This window comes from Squalius cephalus, assembly GCF_949319135.1.
Source record: "Squalius cephalus genome assembly, chromosome: 13".
NCBI classification, from domain to species: Eukaryota; Metazoa; Chordata; class Actinopteri; order Cypriniformes; family Leuciscidae; genus Squalius; species Squalius cephalus.
Genome location: NC_137134.1, coordinates 26,580,473 through 26,604,915, shown reverse-complemented (window position 1 = coordinate 26,604,915; position 24,443 = coordinate 26,580,473). Strand labels below are relative to the sequence as shown.

The following is a 24,443-nucleotide window of genomic DNA, read 5'->3' as shown; positions in this document are numbered from 1 at the left end:
GACACTGCTTATTAATATTTAATGCAGTGTTTTATGAGACACATTAATTAAGACTGATGATGGATGAAGCTCCACAATGAATAGATTTGATCTGAGACGATCTTAAGAATAAACAAGATAAACAGCACAACATTATATAAAAAAAAGATAGAAAGAAAATCACCATACCATTAAAACATATCATCAAAAGAATTAAAACATTTACAAATAGTTTCTTCCTTTAACACTCACTAAGCAAAGATCCAGAGATGTTCATTGACACCAGTGTCTGCACATTCATGTAATTTTGTAAACAGTTCTGTCACTATTTGATTAGTGAACTAGAAATATAGTGCAGATTCTGAAATAGTTTTCATGCATTTTACATCATAAAACACATTGTTTATTTCCAGTGTCACGATTCAAGTTTAAGATCAATATAAGGAGTCATTCAGAAAGATACAAACAGTTTCAATGGCCAGAGGGACAAAAGGAAAGCAAAGAGTATAAATATATGCAAAAACAAAGCAATTACAGGTGAGCCTAAACTGCAATTACTAAAGAGTTAGCAAACTTCATAACTCAAAAAATAACAATGAAGGTCAACAACCCTTAGATAGGCAGAGGTTCAGATGTCAATTCAAAATTCAACAATGAGAGAGAGAAAAAGAAAAGCAAGAGCAGCAAATCTGAAGAATCTGAGTCAAAGATGTTCAGCATCTCTGACTTCTAGACCTGTAGCATTATTAGCTTGATCTGATTTAATCTGTTTCTGTTTGTTCTCCTCATGTGTTTGTTACTGTGACAGATGCTGTGAAATCACTATCAGTGACTGAGGGAGATACTGTCACTCTACACACTGGTGTTGATATACAGAGAGATGATCAGATACTGTGGAGGTTTGGAGATCAAGACTTAACCTGTTAACAGTCGCCCCCACTAGTTGAGCTCAAACCCAAACCTGACATACACAGACTAAAAGAGTCACAGTTCATGAACACTCTGGACTACAGGCATAACTGAGGACTCTTGAGAAAGATGAGAGATGTGGCTTTGTCATTCAAGTAAAATAATCTGTTGTATCATTATTGACTAAAAGTGAGAGAGGCTTAAATATTTTGTAAAGTAATGATTAATTTATTTAAATAAAATATATTTAAAACTAAATATATGAAACTGTGCTATGATCGACTCAAAAATCAATCAATTCAAAGCCACAAGGCTGAATAAGTTATAATTTAAATTTGATTGTAAAGCCACTAAAAATAAGGTTCATGAAACATTATCTTACTATAGAATGTAAATATTGAAAAATGGCACTTGGGGACACCAAGTAGGCTACTTGAAATTAATTTGAGATGAAAAACAATATGAAATTATTTACAACTGAGCATAATTGTTGTATCTGTAAATTGTAAACATTTAAATAGTTGAACTTTGTCTGAAACAGTCGTGCGTTGACAGTACAGTGGTAAAAGTTACAATCATGTCTTTAGGTTTATGTTAGCAGTGCTTTAGTTCATCATTCACGCTTTTCCGTTGTCAGTTATTTATCAAACGTTTCACCCAAATTTTAAAACTGTTTTTTTTTGGTCATCTGCTCTTCATATGTTGACACTTTTACATTATGACAGATATACAGCAAACTGTCCATCCTGTCATCTCTGTCTCTACTGACATCCAGTATCTCTCTCTCCACTTTTCAAATCTCTTTACTCTGACTCATATTCTGTAATATACCACCATTAATATACTATTACTATGTATTATCATCTGACTTTAGTCTGTACACATTTACCCCAGTGCAGAACTCTTCCCTAAGCAATATATCTGTCAATATATCTCTACATGTCTCCAGTCTGCAAACATTTACATATTTGTCTCTGTATCAAACTTTTAGTAGTTCTATACAAGTTGAAAAATTAAGATTGTAGCAAAAAAAAGAAAAAAAATATTCTGTTAGCTGACAGCATGTATAGGGAATGTAGTGTAGCGTTAGTACAGCACACTTCTCACTTCTCAGCTTCTTATCACATAGTTATCTTGTCTGATCTGTTTGTTTGAGGATCTAGATCAGTCTGATACAGCAACATTGGCTCAACCAATGAAGGGATTTTGGGGTGGGACAATCAGTTTCGCAAGACCAGGGGGACAAGACAGGCCTTGTGTCCAAATAAATCTACATCCCTACTATATAGCATATGAAAAACAGCACATCAAATGTCCAAATACACACTATTCATTAAGCAATAGCCGGAAAATACCTGGATGATCCAGTACTTCCAACAAGATTATAAAATCCACAATGGATGAAAACTTTAATATCCCATAAGGTTAGGGGAAATAATTAGTAGATATCAGGGAACAGGGACACAATTGCCATCATAGGTCGTATTCTAACATGGCAGATGTAGTATGTCTAGACTGTATTCATAATACACACATGCATGCTCTTTACAACATACATTTTAACATTCAAGAAGCAAGTTCTTCATAAACTGTTGAACCGGCTCTGACAGTGCATGATTTCCTCTAGTCAGCGGCAGACAAAGGCATTGTTCAGGAAACTTTTTTTAATACAGTCATTTACAACATTTTCTCAGTTCTGATTGGTAATGCTAGTGACACATAAGTTACAGAATGCACATTTATTAAGAATACAAATATTAAGATTCCTAAATATAAACTTGTGTGCTTGAACACCTGCACAAGGCTGATTGAGGAATACAAACTATCCTTAAAATCTCTCTTATCATCTCTTCGTTTTTCTTCCATCAAAACTATACATTGGCTGTCTTTGTGCTATGAATATTGTTGGTTATGCATTTGGACATCCCAACAGCCGGTGGCGCTGTTAGAATGTTTTCAATGACTGACCAATCAGAGCAGCACAGATAAAGCAGGGGGCGGGGTTAATCTGTATGCAAAATTCTAGCAAACATTATAATATTGTGTAGTATTACTAAAATTCCTCTTAGACTACATCATTTATTGAAAAATTTACAAGAATTATAATTCTCTGAGAAGAAATGTTACGCAAGCAAAGAAAAAATAATCGATATTAATCTTAAATTACCACTTTTTGGACTAAAAAGTCGAATTGATTTTGTGTTCTGGATAATTATCATGAACTCTACGCCGATGTTAGGATGAATAAATTTATCTGTCATCTTCACTGGACAAACACAGGCCAAAACTCCCAGTTTTAATGTTGTGTGTTTTGTTGCGAACTCTTGATACGAATTAAAAGGATGCTATCACTGTGACATTACGATCAGAAATATCAAAGCGTGAGACTTTAAACTTTCGAGTGATGTATTGTTTGTCAATAGTAATTAAAGCTTTGTTGGTAAAATTATGCCGTAAATGTAAAGAAACAAACATCGGAACCAGCGGTGGTTTCAAGCAAGTTAATGGGTTAAAAGGCCCTGATGACACGAGATGGAGGAACATTCATCGGAATAATGAAAACGGAGATCTCACCATCAGAAACATCCAAACAGATCAGTCTGGAGATTATGAATTGGAGATCAACACCGCCAGTATGATCTTACACAGGAAATTACATATTAATATTAGTGGTGAGTAGCTCAAATTTTCTATAAATTTGTATTCTGTTAGATTCTATAATTATCATATTTAGATTCTGTGATCACTATAGTGAACAATTATGCTCAAATTAACACTGAAGTTCACACTAAATGAATTATTAATGTTAAAGATGGGCAAGTCCTTTTATTTAATTATTTTCCAGGGCAGATTTCCATTTGTTTAGGCGCAGGTGCCAGTGCTATTCTTTTGGTGTACAAATATCTCCAGTAAGACTAATATCTTTCTCATATTTGAATGTTGCTCAATGTAATTGGTCTTTTTGAGCCATGAAGCCCCTGGAGGAGGAGGAACTTTGTTCCCCATAGAAAACACATGACCAAATTACCAAACAGTGGAGCTGAGGAAGGCAGTATAGTTTGGGCAAGTTTACTGTTAACTATTGTAAAATGGATATTACTTTTGATATTCTATGGCAAGAGGTGATGTACAGACGGCAGAGATGAGAATAATCTGAGTAAAGAAATACGCAACATTATTTGCCAATGGGATTATATTGAGATTATATTGGTTTAAAATAAATTGCACAGGGAATTAATGTTACAATGTATTGTATAGTAAACTCATTGAATCCTTCAGCTTTGCACTTACTGTACATGATCAGCCTCTGATCAGTTTTCTTATGTTTTCTTCAGTGTTCGATGTTGTTGTGCTGTAAATTGGGTTGGAAAGATTGGTTACAAAAAGCTTTGTAGAGCAAACAGTGTAAGCTTTTGATTTATTTAATTCGTTGTTTTATTTAATTGAATTTCAAAAATATGCATCTAGTATGTTCTCAAGACATTTAACAAACAATGCTGCAATAACTACACAAAAATTATTTAAGTAAATAAAAATGAAAGGGAATCACAAACAATAAATTAATTTAGCCCCTCATGTCATGCGGAGGACAGTAGAAATTCGGCTCAACACCGGCTACAATGTTCTTCCAAAAGCCGCTTGCAGTTTTGTTTTTAACCGCTAGAGCGCTAAAAGTTTCATAGTGTACCTTTACAAATTTGCTGTTACGGAGTTCCATTTGTTTATAAGGTGCCGATCCTTGGAATTAATACATTAAAATTATTATTCTTTTAATTTAAAAATGTCTCCGATAATTCTAATACTGTTCTTATATTGTAGTAATGTGGCTCAATAGAGCATTGGTGTTTGTAAACAGAGGCGTGTTTTGTGGGCGGAGCCTGCCTGATGGCAAATAGTGACAGTTACAATCTATGGCTTTTTTCTGTCACAAAAAAAAAAAAAAAAAAAGAAACTCACAGAAACTCACAATTGGCAGAAAAAAATGTCAGTCAAAATTTGTTTTCTTTATTTATATGTTTTATACTCTGGCTGCCTGGAACAAGCTTCCATAGCAGTCAGAAATGAGCCTCAATATTTACAGCATGGATCATCCGGTTGCCTTCTGCAATTATTTGAATGTTTTGCCAGCATTTTTTAACATTTGATGCTATTAAAGACCTTTTTAAGCAACAATATTATACTAATACCTATGCAAAATATCATGTTGGGACTGGGTGCATTCATGGGTTTGTTTTAATTAAAATGTGCAAAATATCAAAATTGATTTAAGAAAATGAAACTCAAATACGTAGATCAGCTTTTGCAAGAGGTGAGAACAAACAATAGGATCTGCAGTGCTTAACTAGAATTCATCACACACATCTTTTGCACTTCCAGAAGCAGAGAACACACGTGTGTCTCTAAGATGTCTGTTAAAGAGCGCTTTGTCTGGAAACAATCTTAAAAAAGGCTCTTTTACGTGCATTATAAACAAGGGCGTAGATTTGGTTTGAACATTGGGGGGGTTGAAGTTTGGGTCTGCATATTTTTCATGTGATCATGGTATAAATATTGGGGGGGTTGTAATGCATAGATTTAAATATTGGGGGGGTTATCTCCCCCCCAACCCCCCCACAAATTACGCCCCTGATTATAAATCATAATCACCTTACATTTGTTCACTTGACAGGAAACATCTTAAGGAAAGCTCTCACAGTCACAACACACTTTCGGCCAGATTTTGCTGGTGCAGTGCACCCATATCAAATAGTCACATATATTTTTTCGGCTGACCTTCATAAACTTTTTTTTGCAATTTTGCAATTGCATTTGCAGTTGTAGGAATTCCTTTCAGTTGTAAAATGTATGTCAGGAGATTGTTTGAATAAATCATGCAATGTTGTTTATAAAGTTTTGAGGCAGTAAAATTACATGCTATTATTTAATGCCCCGAAAGCACGTCTTAACTCAAGGCTGCCCAATCTTGGAGACATACCCACTGTAATGATCAAGTGCTCCTGAAGATCTTCATGAACTGCTTCAGGTGTGTTTGATCAGAGTTGGAGTTGAACACTGCAGGAAGATCTCCAGGAACAGGATTGGGCATCCCTGCTTTAACCAGTTTTTAGTTTGACACGCTGTAATATTTGCTGCTAGAGGCGCTGTGGAGAACAGAGAGCTTTTTTTTCTCCACTTGTGTTCATTTATTTGGAATGACAGAGGAAGACGTTATCCGAACATATTGTTTGCCGATCCATGTTATTTTTAATTTGCTGCTCCTGTGTTTTTAGGAGATCTCTCTTGTTTGCGACTCTATGTGAATGTATGTTGCTCTTGGTAGATTGCGTTGTCATTATGGAAATGAGCTGTATTCTTTAATTTGCACATTGTCAGTAGATCAACCGCAGAACACTTAACTGCGTGATTAAAAAAGTATTATTCATATGTGTTATCATATGTTCCTCATATGTGTTTGTTGCTGTGACAGATGAAATGACGACAGTATCAGAGAAGGAGGGAGAATCTATAACTCTAGACTCTGGTCTTATTGAAATAACGGGATATGATCTGATAACGTGGAAGTTTAAAAACCAGACCATTGCTGAACTCAATAAAAGGACGACCAAAGACTTCGTAAAACATGACACCAGAGCTGGTGGGAGATTCAAAGGTAGACTGAAGCCGCATCGCCCATCTGGATCTCTCATCATCAGTGACTCCAAAACCACAGACTCTGGAGTTTATCAACTACACATGAGCAGCAATTCACACACCGTTCAGAGGAACATCAGTGTTACTGTCAGTGGTGAGTAGATAAAATCTTAATATCTTATTTACATTTGTGTTCTGTGAACAATTTAGATATCAAATCAACATATATATACACGTCTGATGAAGGACATCTGACAAACATAACAAGAAATTGTTTGCAAGAAATTTGACATTTGTAAATGAAATTTACATAATTTCACATATTGTCTCAAGGAACTTTAGATTAAATATTTGTCATTAGAGAAACAAATTAAATATTTCAGTGAGAACAGAATCTGTCACAGAAAAGCAGAAAAGCTTCAGTGTTTTTTTTTTATGTTGGCATTTATGATTCTCTCTGAATCAGCTTACTTATTTATTTATTTTTTGTCTTTTACCACACTTTACTTTTTTCTTTGACAGAAGTAATTACAGTTATAGATCTTTACTCTTTATCCTTTTCTTTAATACATCAGTAAAGTTTATTATCCTCTTTTCGATGTTTATGTATTTAATTTAAAATGCAAAACTTCATACCTAAAATATCTGCTTTCTGCCAAGTATCAGCACTGGGATTTTAACAGATTTTGTTTTCTCACTCATCTTTTTAATCATTGACCAAACGTCATCCAAAACCATTTCTCCACCAATAGAGTCGCATTCCTCTTTGATGAATTTATTATTTTCCATGCCATAGCTCTCTTCATTTGGTAATCAATCAGACAGTTTCAGTATTATTAGTTTTTCAGATATTCCTCTTTAAAAGAAAAAAGTATCAGCTGTATGAAAAGTGACACTAATTTTGTTTTTGACACTGAAAACATGTACAATTTATGAATTTTCTCATGGAGCCACATTGAGATTAGCCTGGGGCATGTTCAAGTTCAAAGCGGTGCGCAACGTTTTGCTACGGTTTCCGGGTTGAACGTCATGTTTCCTGGAAACGGCGTGCACCGGTGTGCAACGGGGTTTGAGATACGTTTTCTCTTGTTTGGTGGGTGTGTCAGAACTGCAGTCCAATCAACAGCAACATGTATATAAAGCATGCGGTACTAAAGTGAACTCGCACAATGGGTTCAAGGAAAGTAATTTACAAATTTGTTTGATGCAGCTCGGTATACGCAACAACTGAGGATATTTGAAGACATGTTTGTCGAAAGTTTTATTGTAAAAAATATAGGATATCAACATAATGATGTAGTTGTTTATATTTTTAGCTTCATTGCAAGTGTATTGGTATAGAAATAAACAATGGTAATTAAGTGCTTTTCCTAAAACTGAGAAAGAAAATACAGGGTATTAAAACAGTATGAACTACAAATAAAGTCAGTATGTGAGGCTAAATAGATGTGTTTTAGTCTGAATTAGGTAAGATGTGTGCTTCCATTTCAGTTTCAGCAATCCCTTCACTCGATTAGGATGTTCTCTTTTGTTCTGGGCGGCAAGTGCAGTAACTGTAACATCGGGCATATTTTGTAGTATTAAACACATATTTATACCGATTTCATCAGGCTCAGAAAATTCTTCACAAAGAACACAATAATGGCCTTCTCAGCTGCCATAGTTGCAACTCTTGCGTCATCAGAACAGTGTGTTCAACACATCACCGTTTCAGTTTAAAAAACGTTGTGCAACGTTTTGTCGGGGCTGAACGCAGCCCTGGTTCTACCCATAGACTGTAAAAAAAAATCTACCAGACTCTCGTACATTTCATTTGTACAGAGAGTCTGGCCTCTCTCCATTGACAAGCGTCATCTTCCTTGAAGCCGGGTACTCTGTTGAAGTTTAAAACTATTGGATCTGCCCAGAGTCACTCTGGATCTGCCATGACCAATCGCTAACCTTTGGTCGTGATGTAACCCTACGCCCATCAACTCAAACTAACGCACAACATCAACGTCATCGTTCTCAGCCACTCCCTCTGTTCGCTGATTGGGCCGCCAAAATTTTGGCCGGAGAAAACCAAAGAATACACCACAATCCCAGACCATAGACTGTAAAAAATATGGACAAAGCATCTGTGACGTCACCCATAGACTTTCTGAAGAACGGGTTTGAAGCCGTTTATGGGGGGTATGGGCGGCGCCATCTTGGAAAGTCTTGGGAAATCCCATAGACAGTATATAAACTGGACACAGCGACTCCATAGGTTTCAACGGAGAGAAAGTGAAGCACATTAGAAGCCCTCATTTCCTGATTGCCAAGCGTACTGCGCAGACTCAAACTGAGCTTGACAACGTGGATGTGACGTGAGCAGCCTGCCTGACAGTTGTAAGTTTTCTAGTAGCTGTGCCAAACGAAATCTGAACCATTCCCTTCCAGTCTTGCAGAGATGGAAAGCGTGAGTAGGATCTGTCCATGAGCTAGGAGCAGGAGCAACGTCATGACTCTCTATGGCCTTCTCCCTTGACTTTATCAGACTTTATGCCTCCACGTCCCCCCGATTGCATGCGAGCTTCTCTTCCTGTCTCTACGGTAATTTCCAGAGAGTCGCGTGGTTATGACGCAATCGTTAGCCTACTTTTACAAAAACTGCTTCTACGGGGCCATAACGTAAGATACAAGGTAATGGAGCATTTTATACATTGTCGTGTTTCTTTAGAAATAAACCATGGACAAATGGAATCTTTAAACGCCTCAGATGTAAAGTTATTCGCTGTCAAAGTGACGCCAAAATGAATGGGAGTCAATGGGATGCTAACAGCAGGTGAAGGCTTGTTAGCCAATGGCGGCTCCCGGGGGTACCTTCAAAGTAATATGAAACGCTTACCCACTGGGAAATCCTAACCCTGCCCACCATAGACTATGCCGCCCACCTTCTGATGCAGCGCGCGTCACTCAGCTTGCTCTGCTACTCCGGTTATCTCTGTGTATATTTTAGGCAACGAAATATGTTAAAACACCATACTAACTCTTTTCGTTTCCATTTAAAGAAATCTTAAACATTATAGCCACACAAATGTGGTTCAGGCAACGCATATTGATTACATTCAACTGCATAACGTTTGCCTATTTATGAAAAAACAAAATATAAAACACAAACCTGCCTCTTTTCATTTTAAATATAATATAAAAATATTAAACATTTTATGGTCCAGGCAATATGTGCATTTGTACTAAACAACAGATTTTGCAGTAAACAACATTACAGATCATCTTCGTTGCATTAAAATTTAAAATGACAAAACTCAACCCAGTCTCTTTTTGTTAAATTTAAGTTTTATCAATATTAGCCATTATAAAAGTATAAGTAAAAGGTAAAAGAAGCTATACAAATAAAGCAAACACTTCAGTCAAACATACAAAGTCAGCGCTCTAGTCTAACCATACATCGGTAAAGAAAAAAAATTAATAGATTCACGAGACCAAAAATCGCCAGTTAGATATACACAAGACGAATTATATCTCATGTTTAACCACTACAGAGAAGCCAGAGTCCGCGGCATTGGCGGCAAACCTCAGAACGTCTAGCCGATGAAAGGTTGCTCCAGGCGGGGACATGAACGCCGAGCGCCCGGTCATCGCTGGATCAACTGGATAAAATTTTCATAAATCTTTAAATAAACCACAGATTTGAGCTTTAAACAACTACATTCTCGCCTGAAAAACTCTTAAAACTACATTTCATGATACAGAAACAGTAGTATTATATGTCAACTGTATTAAAAAATGGCGCTTATGTTGTCATTCTCCGTGGCGCTGCCTTGTCAGCTGTCAATCAAGCTGTCAATCAAAGTTAACCACGCCCTTATTGTCATACATTTTATATCTAAATACTAACGAGTTAGAAAAAAATTCACCCCCCTCACAGTTGTCAGGCACTCGGAGGCTATCGAAAAATACAATAAAAGTCCATGGGACCAACCTGTAAAAACATGAATTTATGCTGTGAAAACGGACATTTTAGCATGGGGGCTATGGACATTTGCTCCCTTTTGGGACCTGCCCCTAGCGGATTTTCGATGTATTGCAGTTTTTCGCACTTCCGGGTAGGCTTCATTTTTCAGATCAGAATGTTGCCGCTTGTCTGAGGCCCTGTCCCAAATGGCACACTCCGGACTTGTGGACTTCCTCAGAGTCCACACTTTGGTGACGTCATGTAGTGCAGACCTATAGGGCCCTTGGTGCGAGTCCACGAGGGGCATTGAGAGGTATTTTTGGGACAGACTCGATCGGCACGCCGGAAATAACAGCCTGGTTGTTGTTGGCCCGGAGAAATCACATTTTTGCGCTGTTATCTGCATGTTCACTACACAGCCTAATTTTACAGTTCTATATTTTGATATTGTGCATATCACCTGGGCATTAAACAATAAATATATCATGCTTATTTAAATTATGTATACAGTTGTACATAATAATAGGCTACATAATGTTCCATTTGAACTAAGATTACAATTTTAAAACACATATTTTTTTCAATTTACAGGTTTCAATATTCATACTATATTTACATATGACTCAGTAAAGCCCTGACATTCGGTTCTATTTATTTAATGAGTCATAATGCGATCGTATTATTAAACGCGCTATTATTATGTTTGAGACATTAACCACTGGTCGATGACCATAATGTTTGTATAAACTGTAGGTAACTGGTGAAATGTACATTTAGGTCATAAAACCGTAATATTTTCTTCTCAGCCATGTCAACAATTATCCGTGAGTGAAATCTCTTCCCATCCGTTGTCTGATTGGCCTTTCGCAAGGATTCCTGGGTAGTTAAAGTGCGTGAAGCCTGCTTCTATGCGGGCTTCGCGAAAGACCGCTTCAAGGGTACAAAGGGGGCGCTGCTGAGCACACTTCAGAGCGGTAAAATGCTGAATGGGACGGCCTACGGACTCGTAGACTCAGCGAGCACGCGCAATTCAAGTCCACGAGACCGAAAGTCCGCATGAAGTGCGCCATTTGGGACAGGGCCCCAGACGTAGTACTGAAGGGAAATTAAATTGAGCGGAAGTACGCAGGAGGGCGGAGCCAGGCTACATTGAGATCCCCATATCTCTGGAAATTAACCATGTTGGGCCTTAAAAATGAAGATACTAAAAGAAAAGTTTAAGAACCAGAATCTAAAAGGATATTAAGATATCTTTAATACTTTTTGAGTTACAGGCACGCAAACTTCGGGTAAAAAACACAAGTGCTTTTTCCTATTTTTAAGCGGTCACCATTGGCCTATAATGCAGCAAAGACTGTGAAAGTCAACAGATTTTACTAATAGGCCTATTTTATTTTTACATAATGCTGACATCTTTCTAAAGTAATTTTTACCTCCCTGTAATTTATGAAGCATATACAAAATAATTTGACTTTGAATTGTGTAAATTTCATTATTGACAAGTGTAATCTAACAAAATTGAAAATAATGTGGAATTTAAAATAGTTCTGAATTACATTTCTTTATACATATATTGAACATTTGAAATTTAACAAATAGAAATGTTTTTATGGCTGAATTTTATAGACATTTATTTTCAAACAGCTGTTTTTTTTTTTTTTTTTTTTTTTTAAATACTGAAAATATTTAAAGTTTTCAAGAAGAAGAAATTCGGAATTCAAATTCAGTTTTCTAAAACATTCAAGATGCGAAAATTCAGACAGAAAGTAGGTCACAGGTCATCCACAGGGAAGAGTAGAAGATCTCAGAAAAGTTCAACTAATTTTGGCCAATTATAGAGCTGCACTGCATAGTCTCCCATTTTAATGGTTAAATTAAATTTTAGTAATCAAAAAGCATGTGTAATTAATTGAAATCATGAAACGTATACAATTTAACAATAATGTATTACAATTTTAAAAGAAATAAAAATTTTAGGGCACTATGAAATATTTTTATTTATTTTTACTAAATTCTTTTTTTTTTCTTTTTTTTTTTGGATTACATTTTAATGGTTTAAATTGTAATGATCAATTATTTAAAATTTAGGCCTAATGATTTAAGCTAAACTTTTTTCAAATGTTAATCCAAGCTTTTACTCTGACGGGTTGCCGTGTAGACCTTTGAGTCTGTGTTTTTATGATATGATGATATAACAAATTATTTCTCAAATCAAGCTAAAATGCTGCTAAAGTGACTCTCAGGGGAGCGTTTCCCGTACAACTATATAGCTTGCTGCTTAACTACCATAGTACGATGCATTGTTGGAGAAATCAAGTAGCTAGTCACCATAGACAGTATAAACTGGACACAGCGACCCCATAGGTTTCAACGGAGAGAAGTGAAGCACATTAGAAGCAGTCACTTCCTGATTGCCAAGCGTACTGCGCAGACTCAAACTGAGCTTGACGACGTGGATGTGACGTGAGCAGCCTGTCTGACAATTGTAAGTTTTCTAGTAGCTGTGCCAAACGAAATCTGAACCATTCCCTTCCAGTCTTGCAGAGACGGAGAGTGTGAGTAGGATCTGTCCATGAGCTAGGAGCAGGAGCAACGTCATGACTCTCTATGGGCTTCTCCCTGGACTTTATCGGACTTCATGCCTCCACGTCCCCCCGATTGCATGCGAGCTTCTCTTCCTGTCTCTACGGTAATTTCCAGAGAGTCGCGTGGTTATGACGTAATCGTTAGCCTACTTTTACAAAAACTGCTTCTATGGGTCCATAACGTAAGATACAAGGTAATGGAGCATTTTATACATTTTCGTGTTTCTTTAGAAATAAACAATGGACAAATGGAGTCTTTAAACGCCTCAGATGTAAAGTTATTCGCTGTCAAAGTGACGCCAAAATGAATGGGAGTCAATGGGATGCTAACAGCAGGTGAAGGCTTCCCATACACAAAAGAAATATATTTGAAATATATTTTCAGGATATATTTCGGAATATATGCAAATATTTGAAATTGGCCCAATAAATATATTTCATACTTATATTTCATATATTTTTGTTATATTTCAGAATATATTTCAATGTATTTGGAATATATGCCACATATATTTTTGACACTTTTGGGGACCCATACAGAAAAAAATACATTGAAACATATTCTGAAATATAACAAAAATATATGAAATATAAGTATGAAATATATTTATTGGGCCAATTTCAAATATTTGCATATATTCCAAAATATATCCTGGAAATATATTTCTTTTGTGTATGGGTTGTTAGCCAATGGTGGCTCCCGGGGGTACCTTCAAAATAATATGAAACGATGCCCCCCTGCTAGTCACGACTGTTTCCTGAAACCGTATGTCGCAAAGTATCGTTCAACCACGTTGGTTTATGACATCTCGCACGTGGTGGACTAATAACTTATTTTAATTAATCTGTTTGAGATCGAATTAACGCTAGATTTTGTCATATAAGTTACAGACATGGCATCTGAAGACCATTTCAAATTTTTCTCAGTTATTTTGCTTTATTACCAGACTCAATATTTGACTCGTTCTTACATAGTAGAGCACGTTCGCACATGCGCAGTCTTCAAAAACGAAGCTTTAAATCTCTTGACAAACTAAAAGACGTAAATTACATTTGTATGTATTCTAAATAAATAACACGGGTTGTACTGAATGTCAGCTTGCTTATTTTGCTAAAGATAAGGATTTATTCAGTCTACATCTCATGTAAACTAGAAACTATGCTTCTAACCACAGCTCGAGAGCTGTCGTTCCAACCACACAAGTTTGCGATGCTGTTTGCGAACGTTCGTTGGAACGATGGTTTCGGGAAACACCAAATCGTTGAACTATGCTAATAACGATGGAAATTGAGACCATAGTTGGCTAACGATGCGTTCGGGAAACGCACCCCAGAGCGGCTGTGTAGATGCAGTTCATCCATTAATGTCCTCATATATGTTGAAAACATCCCAACCATCATGCATGCTTCAGTGTTTGTGTGTGTGTGTGTGGGAGTGGGAGTGTGTGGTAGCCTAAATGAATCCACATGTCTGCGCCTTTTTTAAATAATTGCGCCAAAACTAGAATGTGTTAGGTTGTGCCCCGCTCTCCCCTACTTATCAGTTGTATTTCCCATTTGAGCTTTAGAAATGCTTGGGAAATTGTAGCTTGTGTGGATGCTACCGCACTACTTTCTCAAAAAAGAGCTTCTCTCCTGAAAAGCTATTTGATTCAGAAAACAGCAACGCTACTGAGAAATGTAGTAAAACAAAATTTAAAATTATGTGGAATTAACACAAAACCAAAATGTGTTGGTTTTGCCCCATATAATGTCCTATATGTGTCAGGTTCTGGAAGAGAGAGGACCCAGAAGCAGAACGAACGTGAAGGGAAGTTTTATTAAGAATACTGTAAACAGGGCACAACAAGGAGAGTGAGTTGTGAAACAGTAGGGCAGATGACATGACGACACAACGACAAGCAGGAAGGATGATCACTGAAACCAGAACTGGGGTGACGAAGAGCTTGATGACTGCAGAGGAAGAGGCAGCACCAGGTGGGATGATGTTGAGGAAAACAATCAGGAACGCAAGGAACCAGAGGCTTGATGATCTCTTCAATGTGAGCAGTGCTACAGTCCTGCTGTCAGACAGTGGCGGTCAATGGCCAGTAAATCTCAGGATGCATGGCAGGGCAGGAACAAACACAAGACTCACAATGAACAAGAGAAGACAAGGTAAACAGACAAGGCAAGAGAGTATAATTAAATAGGCAAATAAAGAAAAACTAAAACAGAAAAAAAAACTAGAGAGGAAAAGGAAAAGAGCTAGGAATAAAATGAATGGAACTTGCAATAAAAAAACACTTATTAGGGCTGTCACTTTTGAGAAAAGTCAAATTCAAATGGGTATCAAATATCAAGAAACGTATTTGAATATATTCGTATATCTATATTCGATGTTTCACGTCATGTTCAAATGCATGATCAAATATTGAATAAAAAGTGACAGCCCTAAAACTTATAGGGAACTAGAAACTGGAGAAGATAACCTAGAGAAGAAATAAAACTAAAAGAGAAAAAAACAAAACCTAACTAGAACAAGACTTGAAGGAAAAGCAATGGATACACTACTGCTAGAAACGATCAGATACTCAACTAGAACAGGAACTAAGTTTAACCATACAAAGGCAAGCAAACAAGACTACACCACAAAACAAACCAGCAAAGACATGAAGGAAAGAGGCACAATATAAAGGGACCAGAGCACATGAGGATCAGGTAAGCACAATTAGTGAAACGAGGACTAGACGTGGACTAAACAAGGGGGTGTACTAAAGGAAAACAAAGAGCCAGGACAAGAAGAGTACATGGTAGACACAGCCATAAGCTCAGACACAAGACAGACAAGGAAACATTAAACAGTGACAAAACAGACAAGACTGTCAGGGTGAGATCCTGACAATATGAGGACATTAATGGATGAACTTCATCTACACAGCCGCTCTGAGAGTCACTTTAGCAGCATTTTAGCTTGATTTGAGAAATAATCATTCGTCATATCGTCATATCATAAAAACACATCAGCAAAGGGTCAAAATAAAAGGTTAGTTTATCCTTTGAAGAAAGTTTTGCTTAAATCATTAGGCCTTGTGTTTTTCTGGCAAAAAACACAAGTGCTTTTTCCTATTTTTGAGCGGTCACCATTGGCCTAATGCAGCGAAGACTGTGAAAGTCAGCAGATTTTACTAATAGACCTATTTTAGTTTTACACAGAGATAATGCTGCCATCTTTCTAAAGTCATTTTTTGGCGTTAATCTGCATTTCCGTGCACTCAGGGGATCATAGCATTGGTAAAGAGTGTGGTCAGGTTTGTTTTATATTTTACGCTCGTTTGACATTCGCAAAACCTCCCATTACATTCTCCTTGTACAATATTATCCAATATATTATTCTTCACATAGCCCAAGGCTTGTATTGGGAAGTACACATTCAATACTTTTTAATTATACAGATTCAATTATACAAATAAGTCTATTAAACTCGACCGTTTTGCCTAAAGTCCTAAACCAGCAGTAAAAGATTATTATGTTAAAGACTGATAAGTTTGTGACTGTGAGATCCACGTACACAGTTTACATGTATGACACTCTAAGTGATATTGGAATCCGAAAAATCCAACATTGAGATAAATTACTATATAAATGGAAAATAATATATTGCCATTTTTAACCTAAAGTCAAAGTCTTTATAAATTGGATTCAGATAGTAATTTAATTGGAATTCACTTAATTTGCATAGTTACACAATAGTCCACAGTTATGAAAGTGAAGGAAACCTTCAGCCACTCCATTGGATGTCATCGTTGGGCCAGTGGGTGGCCCTTACAGTATAAAGGCCCTTGAGTTGCTTATAAATGGTTGCTTTGAAGGGCCTAAAACAAACATTATAGTGTTCAGCTGATGGAAGCTTTGCTCTCTAGATTCTTTGTCCTGCATCAGATGCTCTCTGCTTGAACCAATCCTCAATCCTCTGGACAAGGTTTGACAAGAGTAACATACAGCAAATCAAACCATCTGCACCTTCAAATGCACTTTGCTTCTGTAAACCCTTAATCTGTGGCTTGATAAAGTCTGTTTTATTATTATTATTTTATTTTATTTTTTTACAATCCTTACAAAGGATTTTGCTGTTGTTAAAACACTGGACATTAATTTGAGCTTAAATTGTAATAAAGAAAAAGAAAGAAAAAATTGTAATAAAGAAGCAGTGACATTAATTTATTTAACAATTAAATTTGCTTTTCTTTACTGGTGCAATGTTCAACTACTACTGACCTATCCATTTTATTAATTCAGCCAATATATATAAAATATTTATTGATTATAAAATATAATAAGAAAAATTATGTTTTTAATAAGAACCATTTGAAATTTCTTAATGAATTTTGACAGTTTTGGTTTGGATTATTGGTGTTAAAGTGGATATTGGCAACAAAATCATATGTAACAATTTCAGATTAGGTACAACTGGTGTTCATCAGTTTTGTGTGACGTGACACTGGCTTCGTCTGTTTGGAAATATAATGCAACAGTGTTTTCCGAAATGACCATTGTTCTGACCCCTGGTCTCTTCATCCTTCATGGCAGGAAGTCATTTTGTTGTCAATCAAATCAAATACAGAGATAAACCCTGTAGACCATTATGACTGTGTTTCAAGGTAATTTAAAAAAAAAAAAATTAATACTTTTTATTTTGTTCAGGTCCAATGAAGTAACCCTAACTATATTTATGCCTATTTATGCCCCAAAAATACATGATGTTTGTAAGAAATATATTTAACATGAGGTGCAAAGGAAATATTTGAGTTCTTTTGCCTCTAGGGCTTCAGAATGACTTAAGCTTTTACTCACTGCAGGTTAACTTACCTGTGCACAACGAACAATTCTGTGATTATTTATCGATTGATTAATAATATTTAATAATAATAAATTATTTGTGGCAACTGTAATTATGGTCTCAAATATTTATTGATTGATTAATTGTGGCATTTTAGACTTGATATTACTTCACATTATTATTGACCACTTCACATTATTATTAGATTTTTGTTTGTAGAAAATGTGACTTTTTTGACCAAACATTTCTGTTACTGCAGTGATACTGAAAGTCCATGTTTTAGATGACAAAACTCAGTTGCATATGTTCTGAAAATACTGACAGTGTTAAAAAATTTTAATCTCTGAGAAACTGTTTCTGTATTTTTTTCAGAAATGAGTCCAATCCAGTTTGTGTCAGTGAAAGAGGGAGAATCTGTCACTCTTCACTCTGATAATGAAATGCAGAGAGATGATCAGATACAGTTGATGTTTGGACTTGAAAACACTTGTATAGCTGACATCAAAGGAGGGGCCGATAACAACTTAGTTTGTGAAGTTCTTGATGAGAGATTCAGAGGCAGACTGAAGCTGGATGAGAAGACTAGATCTCTGATCTTCACAAACACCAGAACCAATGACACTGGACTCTATACAGTGAAGATCAGCAGCAGCAGCAGCAGAGAGGCAAAATACACAAGATTCGCTGTTACTGTCAATGGTGAGTAGATAAAGTTTTTTTTTTTTTTTTTTTTACTATTTCTTTGTCATTTGAAAAATTTGATTGTATGAAATCAGAAAAAGGAATAATTAGCTAACAAGTATTGCTTGATAAGATCCCTAAATTAACATTATTTTACAGGAAAATTGTCTCACAGAATCAGATTTTTACACAAGCATTTGCTTATTTAAAAGAAGACCCACAAATTTCATCTTAGAGATAAATATGGCCACTGGTAAAGATGCTAGACTATGTTAGATCATGAAATATATTATCTGCTTTTATTTATGCTTTTGTTGTCACTTTCAGTCATTTGTCATGTGGTGATTTTTCAGAGCTCATTTTGTATTACTTTCATTTTGTTTTCATTGTTGTTGAGGGTTTGTTTTAAATGTTGAGGTCCGTGTGTGTTTGTACGAGAAGGTTGAGGATACATTCACAGGCATGTCATAACATGATTAGGTTAGCTTATGACCAGTTTGTTAAATAAAATAAGACTTATCTAGTTTTGCCATTCTGCTTGCTTGCAATATACAGTAAAGTGGATTATTAGTTATGCTCTGCTTACTTATTATGAACCATCTCATGTCACCCTCATGTCTCATGTCTAAATGAACAATTTGCATTCCACAAATAGCATGTTTGTAGTGAGCTTAAAATTCAGGTACATTTGTGAGCAACAGAGTGCTGACTTTTAAGGTGTCAATGTATGTAGTCAGCAGAGACCGGAGGAGAAGAGCGCTGTGTATAGCAGCAGTGATGAGGTGCCAATGACACACTTTATCACTGCCAGCAGAACACATCTCATGATCGCTCCAGTCAGGAGAATTGCTGCCGATGGTGATCCACAAGACAAAATACAGCAGGCCATAAAAGTAAAGATGCCCAAACACACTTTACAATCAAAACATTTGACAGAAATCAGCTTGTACAGTTTGAAATACTAAAACCATAGTTCTAGTGTTGAATATGAAGTCAGTATTGTGTGTGTTTGTGTCTCTGCTGGACACCTGTGTGAGCTTAATGAGTATTGACTTCATACATCCACTAAAAACCACCAAAACGCAGCTGATCTTCTGATGTTCCTGTGCAGACAGAGGAAATATATATTCAGCTCAGACACTGAAGAGTTCAGAAATCTTCTGTGGAAATACACAGTGCAGATTAATATTACGAGAGGACTGTATCACTAACAGTAAAGATATTTCAAGTTTATAGTGGCACATACAGAAATAAACAAGCCATGCATTATTATTATTCATACAGTAATATATGTTAGATAACTTCCATTCAGAGAGTGCAAATTAACTTCACAGTCTAGGGATCACTGCAGTCTCTTGTAAAGTCTTTGCTTGTTCATACAATAAGGCCAGCAATGAATTAAAAGGTCAATCAGGCTGTCAGTCAACATATAATGTCTTCATTAATGTCAGAATGGCAAAACCAGCTACAGTAATTAATGACTCTCTTAAACTCTTACAGCGATCCCCCAGAGTTCAGCTGTTTTGTGGCTCGTGATTGGGATCGTGATTGGGATCGTGATCGTGATCGTGATTGTGACTATCGGGGTCAAGATGGGTTGGTTAAACGTACGGCCCTGCAGGAACAGTAAGTAACATGAGTTTAAAAGGAGTGCAATTCAAGCATTAAAGTTTATTTTAAAACTACACTAATGGTTTCATGTAGTGTGACTATTGTAATAATACTTTTTTATTCTCAATGTAAAAATACTCCAGACTGATGGGAAAGTAATAGATACCACTGAAATACCTTTGGCTGAGGAAGATCCTGCTATTTTATTCCCATCTCTGATATCTAGGCTCAATATCAATGTTTGGTTGTTAATATGTGTAATGTGAATTTATTCAGACATCAAACACCATTCCAACGAAACACCATTATAAGTATATGATTTGTGGCCATTTTTATTCATTTTGGTGGCATTTCCAACCCTGTACAACGCTATTTTACACCAATGCCAGATCGCTTGCTTGTTGTTAAGCTAAAGGGACGGTCTAAGTTATGGTTGGCTCTATGTAGATATTTTAATCTTTGTTTAATTTGACAACAGTGACAAACAACTCCGATGCTTAGGGTAAAAACGATCATAATCTGGCTGTCACCAGTGAATGCAGATCAGTGAGACGTGAATGCTGCTCCGCTCCGTTTGCCTGGTGCTTGTGACACACAATATAGATATTGCAAATATAGTGTGAAGTTGTCTATTGATTCTAGTGCACTTCAACAGAAAACAAGACTCATGCTCAGTGTCATGACAATGACTTTAATATAGTCCCTGTGCAGATGTGATTCATGTTCATGTAGAACAGTCACAAACATTCCATCAGAACTAACAAAATAAATAATCATATTAAGATATAAAAGGGAAAGAAAATTAAATAACTACTTCTTCGCATTGTACCTGCATAAACAGGTGTTTTTATCAGTCCATCCGTTTACAAGGTACCACAATAAATTCTACTCTATTGTATAAAATACTGTATAAAACTGACTCTATATGGCACATAAAACAAAACAAAAACAATGATTGGTCACTCTTCATGTCAGTCAGATGGTTCTTCTTGTCTAAGTGGTTCTTTTCTGCCTGTGATAATGAAAGATTTACAATGAAAGAAAATCTGTGTTTGCTTCCAGCACAGGGATAAAGCTATAACCAGGATGGATGAGTGTAAGATGTGTGAGATATGGATTCATACCTATAGTTCATTCTGACATCATTACATTATTAACCCAATCACAAAAACAGCATTGATACTTACAGAACAGTTAAACAGAGCTAATATAAGCCTATGTCTGTTTTTTTCTGTCTTCACTGTTTGCTGAGAAGCCTTGTCTTCTTTGACACACTGGCCTTCATTCAGATATTAACCTTGTAATATTTTTGAGAACAGATGCTTTTATTGCTATGGAAAATAATGGTGAAAGTAAGCAAATCTTGTTCTGATCCCTAATGCATAAATAACTGCAATTTAAAAGAAAGACACATTGACTAGATTTAACAACAGATGTTTCATGTAAATATTGTGTTTAAATATTTAGTAATATTTATTAACTTTCCTTTTTGAGTGGATTCTTCACTGTTTGAAACACTATGGAGGACATTATAGAGAGTCACTCCTGTCAAATAAGAGGTATATTTAGTTTAATAAATTAAAGTAAATTAAGTAGGAACCTGGCTCAGTGTGTGCTGAAAACACTTTTAATGTTTATGTTACTAAGGCTTTATTATGTATTAAACACCAATTTGAAAAACAATGCTGCATATTCAGATTTAAGACTTTTATTCTCTCTTTTTAACTTATTTTACTCTTTCTGTTTTCTCTCACAGAGACTCTTATTGTGGGGAATGAGTCACAAGTACAACTTAAAAAATGTGATCAAGGACCGATTGAATAAGGAATCGGACACCAGAAATGTGTAATTATTTATATTTTATATGCAACTACATGCACATTAATAGTGTTTGCAGTCAACCCATGTGTGCTTTTGAGATGTGAAAGTAATAAGTGAAGACTTGAGTTTGATTTGGCATAAACAGAGAAACATGCTTTTGTTCATTATGAAGTTAATGTAACACTGTCATCCACACTTATGCTGATCATATCGTGTTCTTGTATTAAAAGTCAGTTTGACTGCTTTAGTGTAATTTAGTTTGTTACACTGTAAGAAGGATTGATTATTGTTACACTTTTACAGAATATTGCAGAAATATTCTCAGACTGAACATGATGTCCGTGTATATATATATATATATATGCTTTATTCTTGATTGCTTGTTACATTGCACATTTTTTATTTTATTTTTATTAAATTATTTATGCTTAAATAATACCTCAAATTTCCTTCTTGAAAACCTTGTAAGAATATAGACACAATATTTGTTTTGTTGTTTTTTTTCTTTCAAGTAAATCCGTCTCTCTGTCACATCATAAGATGTGAATGTGAATATCTTAAATGTAAAGTGAGTGTTTTGATGAGGACTGAAGTATTAAATGCTCTTAGCGTCGCTCTGGTATTCTGTGTTCATACAGGAGTTGCAGATGATTTACCGTCTGAACATTTCATTCATTCAGCTTGTGCCTCTTTATAAAGATTCTAACATGCATAATAGTTTTCTTCAGTTCCCGTTGTGGATCTGTGGAGTATTATGAAAATAAATGCTTGTTTTGCCATAATTGTGTTGCATGTTTGTGTTCAAAATAGATGTATAATAATGGATTTAAATAATTCAGTATTTTAATCTGAGAGACGTACTGATTTAAACTGACTCAAACTCTTTATTACAGCCCGAGCACCGATGGTATGAGAACCCTATTGGAATTGCTCCATTTATTAGGGTCCGAGCACCTGTTATATCCCTTGATGTTCCCATTATTATTATTCCGCCCTGGAAGTCTATGGCAGCCCATAGAACCGCTTGTGGGAAACTTTGGCACATAGATAAAGGACAGGCTGAACTGTCACTATAGCAAATTTGTATCTAACTCCCTCTAAAATCCCTCTAGCACCACCAGTGTTGGGCAAGTTACTTAAAAAAAGTAATTAGTTATAGTTACTAGTTACTTCTCACAAAAAGTAACTGCGTTAGTAACTGAATTACATCATTACAAAAGTAACTAATTACCGGGTAAAGTAACTATTGCGTTACTTTAAAAAAAAAAAAAAAAGTGTAAATATAAGAAATTTCTTGGATACCCCAATATGAAATGTTAAATGAATTAAATAGACACTAAATAGAACATGCTTCTTAAGAAATGTACCAAAAATAAATAAATTGTCATAGAAAATATAGCCTTCTTACACATACACTAGTGCATATCATTAAAATGATAAAACTCACACACCTTTACAACTGGTAGACTGTATTGCCTACTTGAAGTATTTTCTTCCTCACAATATTAAGTTTAACAAAAAGTGCTCTCAATATAATACTGAACAATGTACCAACATAAATAATAATAATAAAATATAATCTTTTGGGGCTTTATTTTTATAACCTACAGAGAACGTCATCATCAGAGGTTAGCCAAATTCTAGTCGTGTTAACAACCGGTCAAACAAATAGCCATGTTTGAACGTTCCCTGCAGGTTATTTTGGAGTTTATGTTAGGCTATATAAACTAATTAAAACATTGCATATGATACCAATATGCTACAGAGATTATTCTAATGCTGAAATGTGTAATTTATTTATAAAGTAAAGTATTCAAGTATTTATGCTCGTTGTTCGGACACATTCGGTCTCTGTCGCGCACTGTCGAGCGCGTTCTCGGACACACTCGGTCTCTCTCGCGCACTGTCGAGCGCTTTCTCGGACACACTCGGTCTCTCTCGCGCACTGTCGAGCGCTTTCTCGGACACACTCGGTCTCTCTCGCGCACTGTCGAGCGCTTTCTCGGATAACGGTCTCTCTCTCGCACTGTCGAGCACGTGGACACACTCAGTCTCTCTCGCGCACTGTCGAGCGCGCTGGCTTAGAGAGAGCCTACTCGGATGAAAACCGCTTCAGTGAGCTCAATTATAGTAACGCCGCATTTTTATTGACAGTAACGGCAACGGCGTTGTAACGGAGGAAACAGTAATTAGTTTGATTACTCGTTACTGACAAAAATAACGCCGTTAGTAACGCCGTTTATTTATAACGCCGTTATTCCCATCACTGAGCACCACCAACTGTCCAAAGTTGCACTCATGTTTATGCTAATAACTTTTAAACCGTATAGGTCTAGAAACAAAATTATTAATTTTTAATTTTCAAAAAAACTTTTTCGAACTCCTCCTAGACGGTTTGTCTGATTTTCATGAAATCGAATCTGATCTTCTTCAAATTATGATGGCAAAAAGTTATTAAAGGACAAGTTCG

At 35.9% G+C, this 24,443-nt stretch overlaps 1 protein-coding gene across 1 annotated transcript in view; it reads left to right on the top strand.

Annotated features, from left to right (window-relative positions):
- LOC307169761 (uncharacterized protein) overlaps positions 1 to 22,753 on the top strand; it is an 87,834-nt gene extending 65,081 nt beyond the window's left edge. Inside the window, exons 7-12 of the mRNA XM_079890566.1 lie at positions 788 to 901; positions 3,405 to 3,560; positions 6,356 to 6,673; positions 18,233 to 18,559; positions 20,042 to 20,167; positions 21,909 to 22,753. Coding sequence (XP_079746692.1) covers positions 788 to 901; positions 3,405 to 3,560; positions 6,356 to 6,673; positions 18,233 to 18,559; positions 20,042 to 20,167; positions 21,909 to 21,976 — 1,109 coding nt within the window. The 3' untranslated portion in view covers positions 21,977 to 22,753. The remainder of the gene's footprint in view (positions 1 to 787; positions 902 to 3,404; positions 3,561 to 6,355; positions 6,674 to 18,232; positions 18,560 to 20,041; positions 20,168 to 21,908) is intronic.
- The last annotated feature ends 1,690 nt before the right edge of the window (positions 22,754 to 24,443 follow it).